This window comes from Cetorhinus maximus, chromosome 7, assembly GCF_964194155.1.
Source record: "Cetorhinus maximus chromosome 7, sCetMax3.hap1.1, whole genome shotgun sequence".
Classification (NCBI taxonomy): Eukaryota; Metazoa; Chordata; class Chondrichthyes; order Lamniformes; family Cetorhinidae; genus Cetorhinus; species Cetorhinus maximus.
The window spans coordinates 105,044,632-105,059,979 of record NC_135885.1 but is presented as its reverse complement, the minus strand read 5'-3'; the positions used below and the strand labels follow the sequence as shown (position 1 = coordinate 105,059,979).

General features: G+C 42.3%; 1 protein-coding gene across 1 annotated transcript in view; it reads right to left on the bottom strand.

Annotated features, from left to right (window-relative positions):
* Window positions 1-15,348, bottom strand: part of myo16 (myosin XVI) — a 654,305-nt gene that overhangs the window by 122,587 nt on the left and 516,370 nt on the right. Inside the window, exons 24-26 of the mRNA XM_078544837.1 lie at window positions 12,112-12,290; window positions 4,470-4,550; window positions 4,013-4,218 (exon numbers count right to left, since the gene is read on the bottom strand). Of these exons, the coding sequence (XP_078400963.1) occupies window positions 4,013-4,218; window positions 4,470-4,550; window positions 12,112-12,290 (466 nt within the window). The remainder of the gene's footprint in view (window positions 1-4,012; window positions 4,219-4,469; window positions 4,551-12,111; window positions 12,291-15,348) is intronic.

Here is a 15,348-nt window from a genome sequence, read left to right as displayed (position 1 = left end):
AGACCACATTGGGAGCAGCGGATGCAGTCGGCTAAATTGAGGGAAGTACAAGTGAAGCGCTGCTTCAATTGAAAGGAGTGTTTGGACCCTTGGAGTGAGGAGTGAGGAGGTAAAAGGGCAGGTGATGCACCTTCTGCGATTGTAGGGAAAGGAGCCGTGGGAAGGGGATGAGGTGTTAGGGGTGATGGAGGAGTGGACCAGGGTGTCCTGGAGGGAATGTTCCCTACGGAATGCTGCCGGGGGTGGGAAGGTTGGTGAGGGGAAGATGTGTTTGGTGGTGGCATCATACTGGAATTGGTGGAAATGGCAGACGATGATCCTTTGAAGGCAGAGGATGGTCCTTTGAATCTGGAGGCTGTGGGGTGAAAAGTGAGGACAAGGGGGACCCTATCATGGTTCTGTGAAGGAGTGGAAGGTGTGAGGACAGAGGCGCGGGAGATGGGTCGGGCATGGCTAAGGGCTCTGTCAACCACAGTGGGGGGGATCCTTGGTTAAGGAAGAAAGAAGACATGCCAGAAGCGCCATTTTGGAAAGTGGCATCATCGGAACAGATGTGATGGAGGCAAAAGAACTGAGAGAATGGGATGGAGTCCTTACAGGAAGCGGGCTGTGAGGAGCTGTAGCTATGGGAGTCAGTGGGCTTGTAATGAATATTGGTGGACAGTCTATCGCCAGAAATTGAGACAGAGAGGTGAAGGAAGGGACGGGAAGTGTTGGAGATGGACCATGTGAAGGTGATAGAGGGGTGGAAATTGGAAGCAAAATTGATCAATTTTTCCAGGTCCAGACGAGAGCATGAAGCAGCACCGAAACAGTCATCAATGTACAAAAAAAGAGTTGTGGGAGGGGTCCTGAGTAGGACTGGAATAAGGAATGTTCCATATACCCCATAAAGAAACAGACATAACTGGGGCCCATGCAGGTACTCATAGCCACACCTTTTATTTGGAGGAAGTGAGACAAGTTTAAGGAGAAATTGTTCAGTGAGAGAACACAGTGACAGCCCTCTTCTACCTCCTTCCCAAAATCCACAAACAGGACTGTCCCAGTAGACCAATCATGTCAGCCTGTTCCTGCCCCACGGAACTCATTCCTATCATGACCCCCTCCTCTCTGCCCTTGTCCAGTCTCTTCCCACCTACATCTGCAATACCTCTGATGCCCTGCATCATATCAACAATTTCCAGTTCCCTGGCCCTAACTGCCTCCTCTTCACCATGGACGTCCAATCCCTCTACACCTCCACCCCCCACTGGGATGGCCTGAGGGCTCTCCTCTTCTTCTTTGAACAGAGGCCCGAACAATCCCCATTCACCACCACTCTCCTCCGTCTGGCTGAACTTGTTCTCTCACTGAACAATTTCTCCTTAAACTCCTCTCACTTCCTCCAAATAAAAGGTGTGGCTATGGGTACCCACATGGGTCCCAGTTATGCATGTCTCTTTATGGGGTATGTGGAACATTCCTTGTTCCAGTCCTACTCAGGCCCCCTCCCACAACTCTTTTTTTGTACATTGATGACTGTTTCGGTGCCGCTTCATGCTCTCATCTGGACCTGGAAAAATTGATCAATTTTGCTTCCAATTTCCACCCCTCTATCACCTTCACATGGTTCATCTCCAACACTTTCCGTCCCTTCCTTGGCCTCTCTGTCTCCATTTCTGGTGACAGACTGCGCTAATATTCATTGCAAGTCAACCGACTCCCACAGCTACCTCGACTACAACTCCTTACACCCTGCATTCTGTAAGGACTCCATCCAATTGTCTCAGTTCCTTCGCCTCTGTCGCATCTGTTCTGATTATGCTACTTTCCAAATTGGCGCTTTTGGTATGTCTTCCTTCTTCCTTAATCGAGGTTTCCCCCCCCTACTGTTGTTGGCAGGGCCCTCAGCCATTGTCTGACCCGTCTCCCGCGTCTCTGCCCTCACCCATTCCCCTCCCTCCCATAACCATGATAGGGTGCCTCTTGTCCTCACCTTTCACTCCACTAGTCTCCGCATTCAAAGGATCATCCTCCACCATTTCCGCCAATTCCAGCATGATGCCACCACCAAACACATCTTCCCCTCACTCCCCCGTGTCAGCATTCTGTAGGGACCATTCCCTCCGGGACACCCTGGTCCATTCCTCCATTACCCCCAATGCCTCACCCCCTTCCCACGGCACCTTCCCATGCAATCACAGGCATCACCTGCCACTTTATCTCTTCACTCCTTACCATCCAAGGGCCCAAACACTCCTTTCAGGTGAATCAGCACTTCACTTGTACTTCCTTCAATTTGGTCTACTGCATCCGTTTCTCCCAATAGGGTGTCCTCTATAACGGGGAGGCCAAACGCAGACTGGGTGATCGCTTTGCGGAGCACCTTGGGTCTGTCCGCAAGCATGACCCAGACTTCCCTGTCGCTTGCCATTTCAACACTCCACCCTGCTCTCATGCCCACATGTCCGTCCTTGGCCTGCTGCAATGTTCCAGTGAAGCCCAATGCAAACTGGAGGAACAGCATCTCATCTTCCGAGTAGGCACTTTACAGCCTTTCGGATTTAACATTGAGTTCAACAACTTCAGACAATGAACTCTCTCTCCATCCTCACCCCGTTTTTAAATCCCCTTTCTTCTACGTTCATTTTTACTTGTTTCCACTTATCTTTATTTCTATTCATTTATCTGTAGTTTTATCCCGTTTTATCCCATTTTTTCCCAACACCGCCCACTCTATCTCCTACAGGGCCATCTGTTACTTGTTCTATGTGGTTCTTTCACTCAATGCTACCCTTGTTCTGCTATAATCACATTCTGCTTTCTTACCTTTATGCCACCATTAGCACCTTTTTTAGTTTTAACCACTACCATTAACAATCCCTTTGTCCTTCAGTTCATGACATCTTTGTCAATCCCTCCCTTGTCCCCACCTATTGCTGGCCTTATACCCAACTCCACCTGTCCCACTCCCTTAAGCCGTATAAATTTCACCATATTTCCACTTCTCTTCAGCTCTGAAAAAGGGTCAAATGGACTCAAAATGTTAACTTTGCTTTTCTCTCTCCACAGATGCTGTTAGACCTGCTGCGTTTTTCCTGCATTTTCTGTTTTGGTTAAGAACGTAATTGTGAGTACTGAGTATTTATTGGCATATTTCCCTGTCATGGCTTCAGTGACTCCAATTGCTGCTTTATTGGAGGGGAAAACCTGTATTTAGACAGCACCCTTGCAACCACCAGACATCAGGAACGCTTTACAATCACTGGGGTACTTTTGAAGTGTGGTCACTGTTGTAATGTAGGAAATGTGGAAGCCAATTTACACACAAGCTCCCACCAACAGCCATATGATAATGACCAGGTAATCTGTTTCTTCTTGTGATGTTGACAGAGGGGTAAATATTTGTCAGAAAACCACACACCCCTGCCATGCTTAGGTGCAGGAGGTAGAGAGGAGGAGAAATGGCACCTATCTACAGAGGAACAGGAGGCTCTCAGGCAAAACTTTGCAAAGGAGGTGGGACCAGATATTCATGGTGGTCAATGCCAGGAGTCTAGCCTTGAGGACTTGGATGTAGTTCTGCAAGAATTTCAATCACTTCACAGGAGTGGTCAGTGAACAATACCAGCAAATGCCCCATCATTTCAATTGCACATTTAGACTCACAAACTGCTTGAAGCAGCACAGCCTCATTACTCCCCTATCAACAATTATCTATCTGTCATGCCTTATGTCTAAGATTCATAGCTTCACCTCGCCCTCATTTAACGCTGCTTCAAGTCTCTCACCCACATATCCAGTATGAACAGTACACAATATAATCAATAGGATTACAGTAAATCCAGACTATTCACTTTGAACTCTAAACAACAAAAACATTTTCCTGTGGCTAATACTCAACGTAAACTAACCCTTGATAGTAATGCAAGTAGCAAACAGAAACAGCAGTGAATTGTATACTACAGACAAGACTATACTTCAGGATGTGAATTACCTCAGATGCTTGATTTCTTTATGGAGCACCTACCTTGCAAGAAAGTCACTGAAAGATAGCCGCACAGGGTATCCATGGCGGATCATCTTCACCATCTCCAATACACCAATGTACTGCAGTTGAGCTGATACATAGAAGTTGTCAAACGTGTCTGCCTGCCTGGATGTGTTGGGTTTGATGCAATGTACAAAGTGAGGAGTTGAATTCTGGAGCTTTCCCATGATATCATTAATTGAACTCTAGAGATAAGAGAAATACAGGAAAGGTTTAATATTCCTTTGATATTTGGGTCCCTAAATAGGGTTTTTTTTGGCAAAATTCTCATTATTCATCTCTGATCAGAATCAGAAATTCCATTTTTATCATTGGACTTAGCAAGAAAGAAACCTGCTTTATTCTCAAACAGGAAATTATGTGATTACTGCTCATAACGAAAGAGGCAATTATATCAGGCATTCAAGATTGCTATTATCTGCTCTACAATACTCACCCTGAGCTGAGCAGCTAGGGTTATGGGCCCACCATGCTCCAGACGTTGGAGGAATGTTGCTGCTCTCTTCTTTTTCAGGAACTTAGAGAAAAAAAGTACAATATAATTGAAAAACAGAGGAATTGGTTAGTCTGATAAACAATTCAGCTATTTAAGACAAAAACAAAAATACCTGGAAAGACTCAGCAGGTCTGACAGCATCTGCAGAGAGGAATACAGTTGACGTTTCGAGTCCGTATGACCCTTTCTCAGAACTAAGACAAATAGAAATGAGGTGAAATATAAGCTGGTGGAAGGGAGTGGGACAGGAGAGCTCGATAGGGGGTCAGTGATAGGTGGAGGCCAAGAAGAGGCTGCCAAAGATGTCATAGACAAAAGGACAAAGGGGTGTTGACAGTGGTGATATTATCTAAAGGATGTGCTAATGGGGGCACTAAGGGAAGCAAGCTAGTGGCAGATGGCCTGAGTGGGGGTGGGGTGGGTGGAAGGGATCGAAATGGGCTAAAAGATGGAGATGAAACAATAGATCGAAATAAATTTAAAAATTGGAGGGAAAAGAAAAAAATATTGTTGTAAAAAATATATAAATTATTGGAAAAAGGGGGATCGGAAAGGGGAGGAGGATGGAGGAGAGAGTTCATGATCTGAAATTATTGAACTCAATATTAAGTCCGGAAGACTGTAAAATGCCTAGTCGGAAGATGAGGTGCTGTTCCTCCAGTTTACATTGAGCTTCACTGGAACATTGCAGCAGGCCAAGGACGGACATGTGGCCATGAGAGCAGGGTGGTGTGTTGAAATGGCAAGTGACAGGAAGGTCTAGGTCATGCTTGCGGACAGACACTACTCCTCAACCCCTCCCACGGCACCTTCCCATGCAACCGCAGAAGATGCAACATCTGCCCCTTTACTTCCCCCCTCCTCAACGTCCAAGGGCCCAAACACTCCTTTCAAGTGAAGCAGCACTTCACTTGCACTTCCCTCAATTTAGTCTACTGCATTTGCTGCTCCCAATACGCTCACCACTACATTGGAGAGACCAAACGCAGCTGGGTGACCGCTCTGCACATTCTTCCCTTTCAGATACCAGTTTAATTCCTTTCTGAATGGGTTGATTGAATCTGCCTCCACCGCACTCTCAGGCAGTGCATTCCAGACCTCAACCACCCGCTGCATGAAAAAAGTAAAAAATTACTCTTGGCTGTGACAAAAGAGCTTCTCCCTTAGCACTTTCTAAACTAGTTTCCTCCTTTTCCTCAAGGCATCAACTCCTTGCTGGGCACACAATTCCACAGTTAGTGAGAAAATTCCATCGCTTTGCCCAAGTGGCCATTATTCCCAAGTATGTCTTGAAGGGCTATTCAATTGTAGAGGAGGTGATAGTCAAGACTTTGAGTGGAATCTTGTGCCCTCCTCCACAGTGAGTGTAGTTGTGGGGGCATTTAATTGGGTGGGAAGGGGCAGGTGAGGACTTTGCTACCTTCCTGCCTCTACCCTGATTAATTCTGCGGCAGGAAGACCCATGGATAGCCTTCCCAACCCACTGGCAATTGAAGGCCTTAAGTACGCAGTTAATGCACACTTAAGGGCCTCATCCCGCTGCTGCTGGTATTAACTCAACAGCAAGCAGGGGGCTCGTAATCTGGGGAGCACGACAAGTAAACTCTTCCCTGTTTGCTGGGGCGGGGGGGGGTTGCTTTGTTCAAAGTGCGTGATTGAAGGACTGGGCATTGGAAAGTGGGGGCAGGGCAAGGGGCACTGATAGCCACCACCCTGTCCTTGCATTTGACCCCCTTCCCCTATGACCTCTACCCTGTGACACTTTCCTGCTGTCACTCACCTGTGCCTGTGTCCCTCTTCGATCCGCGACTTTGGGTGAGTGCAGTACTGGCAGTAGCCACCACCTCCCCGGTGGTGCTGCTGAGTATAGGAGAGCTGCCAGCCTCTGAAAGGCTGGCAGCTTTTGATGGGTGGGACTTTCACTCCTGGGGTCTTTGATCCCGGGGGAAGGCCTGCCATTGGCCTGTTAAGTGCCTGAATAGCAGTCCTTCCCAAAAAGCGACAGCACGGGGGTCTCATCAGCTCTTGAGCCAGTGGTCAATCCCTCCATTGCCTCCACAAGATTCTGCCCTGTGTCCCTGCCCATTGAACATCCTCATGTATACAGTGGGTGTCACCTGATGCACAGGTTATCTTTTATTTTCTGACCCAGGGATGCTGAGACTAGTCAGTCATTGTACCTACTTCCATCCCCATGGAGATCAAGGAACTCCATGTAGACTGATTTTTGAAACTAAGGCTTATGTGGTTACTTTGATTCATCTGCTGATTATTAGCCTCAATTTTAACCTTCCACCTCCCAGCTGGAATTGGGTATATTTGATTTGGACACCTGTTTTACTACTTACCCAATTTTACTCCACTTTCTTCAGAGAGTAAAGTTATACAGAGCATAAAACAAGATTTTGACACAAATTTCCACTGAGTGTGTTAGGTTAAAACTGAGGCTTCTTTAAACCTGCTGGACAATTCATTGGCCCTGATTTTCTGTCCTATCCGTTCCCTTTGCTGCAACTGAAAAATTAACACAGTTGTCCGAATAACTGCTCCTTTATTGAACAGATTTGTTCAAAAAAGTATTCACATTGACAATGATAAGACATTGAAAGATCAGAAACATAAGGGAGGATGACTTTCTTCAGGAGCAGCAAATTTTCCTTGTGGCTGCTATTTACCACCGTTTATATCATTTGCACAATTTTGTACTGGGGATAGATTCAGGTGTCCAAATCCAATGTTGAATAGCATTATCCAATTTACTGTTTTAAGAACTGGGAACAAGCAACATTTGGTACTAAGTCTGGATTAGCTTCTGCTGAAGTTAAAGTAATAGAAATGGCTTGTTTAACAAAACTAAGCTTAAAATAGCAAAATATCCTATCTCTTTCAGGCATTGAAAATCTTTGGGCAGAAGTGGTAAAGAACATAAAAAATATCAGGGATGTAGATGAATGTATAAAACAAACACAAACAAAATGTTGCAAAAGCTTAAAGTGAGGAGAACTCCTATTAAATCAGTCCAAATGACCTACTCCTGTTCCTATTTTCCACTTAATTAGGGCTCAGGTCTGATTTAAAAGAGACCCTGCAATCCAATACTCCCAACATGGAATGGGAATCACAGGCAAGCACCTGTTGATTTTTCTGCCTATCATTCTAGCCATGTACTCCTTGTGTGAGTCTAATGAGTTATGGATATATCACTGTATATTACTGCATTGACCACACTTCAAAAATACTTAATTAGTAGTGAAGTGCTTTGGGACTTCTTGATAGGCACTATAAAAATACAAGTTTTTCTTTCTTTGTTACACTTGTTATCATTGATGCAACATAGAAGCACTTTATGCAGCCCATCAAGTCTTTTTTTCATCAGTGTTTTTCTCCATATGAGCTACTTGTGCTAACTCTACTCTCCTGCTCATGCAACCCCATAACTTGTAATGTTTCTCTTTTTCAAGTAGCCAAATCCCTTTTAAAAGTAAAAGAGAGAGAGAGAGTCTGTAATCGGCTTTTCATGACAACATCAAGGCAGCACTTGACTGAGGAGCCTGCAAAAAAGGGGTCAGAGGGAAAAACTCTCTGCTGGTTGGAGTCATACCTAGCACAAAGGAAGATGGATATGTTTGCTGGAGGTCAATCATCTCAATTCCAGGACATCACTGCAGGAGTTCCTCAAAGTAGTGTCCGAGGCCCAACCATCTTCAGTTGCTTCAGTTATGACATTCCTTCCATCGTAAGGTCAGAAGTGAGGATTTTCACTCATGATTGCACAATGTTCAACACCATTCATGACTCCTCATATACTGAAGCAGTACATGTTCAAATGCAGCAAGACCTGGACAATATCCAGGCTTCAGCTGACAAGTGGAAAGTAACTTTCTCTCCACACAAGGGCCAGGCAATGACCATCTCCAACAAGAGAGAATCTAACCATTACCCCTTGACATTCAATTGCATTACCATCACTGAATCCCCACTATCAACACCCTGGGGGTTACTATTGACCAGAAGCTGAACTGGACTAGCCATATGAATACTGTGGCTACATGAGCAGGTCAGAGGCTAGGAATCCTGCACTGAGTACCTCACATCCTGACTCCCCAAAGCCTGTCCACCATCAAGTCAAGAGTGTGATGAAGTACTCTCCACTTGCCTGGATGAGTGCAGCTCCAACTACACTCAAGAAGCTTGACACCATCCAGGACAAAACAGCTCATTTGATTGACACCCCATCTACTGTAGGAACTCACCAGGCCACCTTAGACAGCACCTTCCAAACCCACAACTGCTACCATCTAGAAGGACAAGGGCAGCAGACAGATAGGAACACCACCACCACCTAAAAGTTCCCCTCCAAGCCACTCACCATCCTGACTTGGAAATATTTCACTGTTCCGTCACTGTCACTGGGTCAAAATCCTGGAACTCCCTCACTAACAGTGCACTTGGTGCACAAACACCACATGAACTGCAGCAGTTCAAGAAGGCAGCTCACCACCACCTTCTCAAGGGCAATTAAGGATGGGCAATAAATGCCATCCCATGAATGAATTTTTAAAAATTCTAACTATCCTCTGTATAAATAAGTTTTTTAACCCTGTCTTTTAATTATTTTTGTTGTTATCTAAATATTTTTCCCTTGTTGCCATCTCATCAACCAATAAAAACAATCTGTCACTAGTTATGTTGATAATCTTGAACAACCATAACAGTCACCCATTAACCTCCTCAACTCTGGTGTAAAAAAATAACTTGCCAAGTTTCTCCTTGTAACTGTAGCCACTCATCTTTGGTAAGATCCATGTGAAAAATACTGCACATTTCTTCTACCTTTGTATTCTTTCTCTAATCCATTTAAAATTTTGCTATTTAAAGTATACTTCCTTCTACCATATCTATAATTACTTTCAAAATACATTGCTTCACATTTGAACTTCACATACCCCTAACTGCCCTTTCTGAATGATTATTTAGGTCCTGGAGTCTTCCAGAGATTTTGTAACTAATTTCCAATCCTTCTAATTTGATGCTGTCACAAAATTAGCCTTTATACCTGTGGCTATATTTTATGTGCTATTGACATAATTCTGTTATGTGGTACCTTATCAAATCTTTTTTTTTATCTCCTTCCTGCTCATTTTCCCTTTTTCCAAGCTGAGTTCACCCTGACTGCTTTTGTCACTCTATCTCCTATCTTGTTTCTCTGCCTTCTTGTTCATTCTACATCCTTCAATCTATTTCAACCATTCCCATCTCACTGCCTCATCTTCTCTCTGCCCCTTCCTGAATCACAGGGATAGAGAATAATTGAAGTGAAAGAAGCAAAGGATAACAGAAAATCAAAGTTTTCTGATAAGATGAAGTAATGAGCCTTTTGCAATGGTCATTGTTGGGCCTGTCCTTACTTAATATATAGATGATAATTGTGAATTTAAGAATTGGGGAACAGTATTGAAATTTTATGATGGCATAAACAATTGGCGGAAAAAGAGGAAGCCAAGCTCTGAACCAAAATCAGATGCAAAGATCAAGCATAAACACCAGGAAATATTACAGGAGCAATTTGGATGTTTGCAAGATAAATAAAAGCTTGCTCCTTAATTGTTAAACTGTCAAAGGAGCCTTGATGCGTTGATACAGTGCATCTTGTAGATGGCACACATTGCTGCCAGTGTGCACTGGTGATGAAGCAAGTGAATGTTTAAGTTGGTGAATGAGGTGCTGATCAAGCAGGCTGCTTTGTCTTGAATGGTCTTGAATGTAATTGAATGGTCATTGACTGTCAAGGGAAAATGGTTAGATTCCCTCTTGTTGGAGATGGTCATTGTCTGGTACTTGTGTGGCACGAATGTTACTTGCCTTTAATCAGCCCAAGCCTGAATGTTGTCCAGATCTTGTTGCATGTGGGCACAGCCTGCTTCAGTATCTGAGAAGTTAAGAATGGTACTGAACATTGTGCAATCATCAGTGATCATTAGTGTAATCACCGTGGCAGGTTTAACTGTTAAGGATCAAGCTTTTATTACCTTGTAAACATCCAAATTGCTCCTGTAATATTTCCTGGTGTTTATGCTTGATCTTTGCATCTGATTTTGGTTCAGAGTTTGGCTTCCCCTTTTTCTGCCAATTGTGTATGCCATCATAAAATTTCAATACTGTTCCCCAATTCTTAAATTCATATTTATCATCTATATATTAAGTAAGGATAGGCCCAACAATGACCATTGCAAAAGACTCATTACTTCATCTTATCAGTCTGGAAAACTTTGATTTTATAATGGATTTTATAAAACTTTGACATTATAATGGAGGGATGTTCATGGATAAAGCAGCTGAAGGTGGTTGAGCCTCGGATACTACCCTGAGAAACTCTAGCAGTGATGTCCAGGTACTAAGAAGATTGGCCTCTAACAGCAACAACCAACTTCCTTTGTGCTAGATATAACTCAAATCAGTTTTCCCTGATTACTATTGACTTCAACTTTGCTCCTTGATGCCGCACCCAGTCAAATGCTGCCTTGATGTCAAGGGCAATCGCTCTCACCTCACCTCTGGAATGCAGAGCTTCATTCTGTACACAAAATTAAATGGAGGAAGATCCTCATCCCTTCAGCAACTAAATCAAAAATATTTTACAATAGTTGGCACAATTTTGTGAATTTCTATTAAGAATGAAATGCAAATTCAAGTCATTCTCTAAGGCCAAATTTGGTGATCTGAAAAGTATCGGAAAAAAATTATCATGCAATTTTGCTCATATCTCATTGTCCGAATGAGCAACACACATCTTGCAAAGTGTTGTCTCCCACCAAACGATTTCTCTTCAATTTTGGTGCATGCTTGGTGGTGAATAAGAAGATACTGAATATTCTTGGTTTTTTGCTCTTATCCAGTGAGGCAAAGATTAGCATGTTGTAATTCAAGCAGCCTGCCATGCATCCATTCTACTAGGGCATATTTGATATATCTATTGATAGAACAGTGTGCATGTTTGGGTAGGGGTAGGCAGCACCTGCCTTATATCTCTACACGTGTGTAGATGGATATCCATCCATTTTCTGTGTCAGGTTAATCTGGAATTCTATGAACCAGCCATTGGGATTGCATCCTTATGAATATTATTTAGTATTTCTCATAAATAAAAAGATGAATCCACTTCAAGGTCATTGTTATCAATTGTATTTATGTATGTAAAATGCTAAAGCAAATCTCAAATCTTTTGGACTTAATGGGGCTATTTTCTGAGTCGAGGCTGCTAATAAGGAACCTTTCCCACTGGCTACATATGGCATGGGAATGCTGATGCATTGCTGATGCCATGCAATGAATTTCTGGTCATTGAATTGTGTTCAGAAAGTCAGTTGCTAAGCTAATCAGCTGTGAATTTAGAAGTTGTCCAGAGATTCACAGTATTGCACAAAAATATCTGAGCTTTATTTTCTGCTCAGGTTTAACATTCAGCAAATCTGCAGTATTTTTAAGGTAAAACTGATTTGCATGTTGCTATAACAAGATTTCAACTCCTGCTAGGTAATTGCAGAAGGACAGATAAATTGGTTAAATGCTAACCCCTCAGTACCTTGCTGTTGATGTCCAGAAACTTCTTTGGTCCTTTGGTTCGAGAAGTAGAACAAATATTCTGAGACAACATCACTGCTTTGGGCCCTCTAAGGCTCAGGTGATGATGTAGAGGAATAAGAGAACCAGTCTGGGTCAATTTTGCCTGAAAGAATTGGTGAATAACGACATTTTCACTGGCTGCAAATTCAATAAGAAAAGAGCATTATTATTAATATGTTTCTAAAAATATTCTAAAGCTAAAGCATTTGTATGCTGCATTTCCAGTTCCATGTCACTGATCACCTTCAAATGATTATTTCCCTCAGAAAATAACTCTGATTTTCATGAATAAGATGATTAAATTGACATAATCTAAGGTGCTGCCTTAAAAACTCTCTCATGTTATCTTTTGTTCTGTTGCCAATTACCTTAAACCTGTGTCCTTTGGTTAACAATATTTATGCCACTTGAAACACTTTCTCCTTATTTACCCAATGAAAATCCTTCATGAATTTGAACATTTCTGTCAAATCCCCCCCTCCCCCTTAACCTTCCCTGCTCTAAGGAGAACAACCCAAGCTTCTTTACTCTATTCACAGTAACCATAATCCCTCATCCCTGGAACCATTCCAGTTAAAATCTGCTACACCCTCTCCAAAGCTCAGAATCCATATTGGTCCTAACCACTTTTTTTTATAAAGCTTAAGCATAATTTCCTTTCTTTCGTACTCAATATCTATATTTACATAGCCCAGGATCTCATATGCTTTACTAGTTGTATTGTTAATGTATTCATTACTCTATCAAGCAATGCATTCCAAATCCTAACTGCTTATTGCATAAAAAAGCTTTTCCTCATGTCAGCTCTGCTCCTTTTGACAATCACTTCAAATCTGTGTTTCAGTCATTGGAAACAGCTTATTTTTATTTCATATATAAATATGTCTATCAAATCTCCTCTTAGCTTCTCCACTCCATCCACATAACTGTAACCCCTCATTCCTGGAACCATTCTAGTAAATCTCTGTTGTACCTTCTCTGAAGCCTTCACTTCTTTCCTAAAGTGTTGTGCCCAGGAATGGACACAGTACTCCAGCTGGGGATGAACTAATGTTTTGTATAGTTTTAGCATAACTTTCTTGCTTTCATCTATTTCTAAAGCCAAGGATTCTTAAATCTTTTCAATTTGTCATTCCAACTTCAAAGACTTGCACACGTACACCCTAGATCTCTCTAATTTCTATGGGTGCACTCCAATTTAAAATTGATTATCTTGGGTTTTCCTCATTCTTCCTACCAATGAATCACTTCACATAATTGAAGAGGGTTTTGGTAAAATAGTGGTTAAGTTACTAGTCTAGTAGTTCGTAAATCCTGGAATAATGGTCTTAACACATGAATTCAAATCTTACTAAGGCACCTGGGGAACTTAAATTCAATTAATTAAATAAACCTGGAATTAAAAAAAAATTGCAACAGTGCCCATGAAACTTCCAGATAGTCATAAGAACCCATTTGGTTCACTAATGTCCTTTAGGGAAGGAAATCTGCCATGTGTACCAAGTCTGTCCGACATGTGACACCATACCTATAGTAATGTGGTTGATACTTAATTGCTCTCTGAGACAGCTGAGTAAACCGTTCAGTTGTATTCAAGAAGGTGGTTCACAAGGGCAGTAGGGATAAGTAATAAATACTGGCCTTGCCAGCAACACCCACATCTTGTGAATGAATAAAAAAGGCCACTGAGCCCACCTAACTCATCCTTTCATAGCAACCAGCAATTCCTCCATCACAGTATCTACTTCTGGTTAATTATTAAATTAACCATCACCTGTTTCCTTGTTCAACTAAGTACATCCTCTTTTACAAACTGTATTTAACACGTTCATAAATTAATAATTTTGCTAATACTTTTGCAACATTTCTAAAATTGTGCCATATTCAACTCCCAATCTTGCTGAGGCTGCAGCCAGATTTTAATTTTTGTCTTGGCATGTGGGCGATGATAGGAAGGCAATATTCAATTGTCCATTCAATTGTCCACACAGTTCCAAAGAAGAGTCTTATTGGACTCTTACTTAATTGTCCATTTCTGGGGGCAATTTTACAGAGCCCGCAAGAGTGAGAAACATGGTGTGCGGGTGACTGCGTTAGGTGGGATGCAAAATTTTGATTTCCCAAAGGCAGGTTGAGATACAAACATTAAATCAATGGTGTTTTTGCAGCATGTCTAGCCTCACAAAACTCACAAAACTTTCCTCCAAGGGACTCCTTACTTGGTCAGACCCACAAGTAAATGCCTTCCAGGCAATGCTCCCTTATAGATGTTCAACTATAAACACCCAGTAATATTACCCAAGCAAACTGTTGTAGCTTTAATAAAGGCATACCACGTGAACTCTTAAACTCTCTCCCACTCTGTTGTGGAAATCCAAAACTTTAGAACAAAATTGCTTTTTATAGCCCAAGCCTTTTCTGGCTTGACTGGATGGCTGATTCAAATTGCATCTTCTCCCAGCCTAGAACTCACAACCAAACAGCTACAGCTCACAGCCAACAGCTACCAGTTCCAGCTACCTTAAGCTATCTATAGGAACTCTAAAATACCTTTTCGCCCCTTTCATCTCGAGCTCCATTGTTCTCACACCTCTTTGAAACTCAAATACTTTCCAATATGAAATCTTTCATGTTTCTACTTTGTTTCTGCTTTCGGGTTAATAAAATATAATATGTCCTCTTCTGATTACCTATGGAACTCCAGCAAGATGGGAACATGTTTCCTGTTACCTCTGACCTCCCACTGATATTCAAACAAACTCTCAAACTATCTAAAATGCAAATGTTAGATTCAACCTATTCACTTGTGCCTCAAATCTAATGCCTCTTTCCGTTAATGTTTTAAACCCCCAGACAACCTGTCTTCTAGTAACCTTCCCCAGCTTAATTAAATCATCTACACAAACACACACAGACGCACAGCCTTCTTCACAGAATAAGACAATATTCCCCTAAACTATCAAAAAATCACATCCATTCTTACACATGCCACTGATAAAATTCTGCTCTAGTTTCCCTGAGCAGGATTAATACTCAACCGCATAGTATGGGACTGGAGTCACATGCCAGCCAAACTGGGTTCTCTTCTCAACAGTACATTAATGAACCAATTCAGTTTTTAACAACAATCCAGGAACTTTCATAATTACTTTCCAAGTGCCAACATACAAATGATTGAATTTATGAAATAAACCAA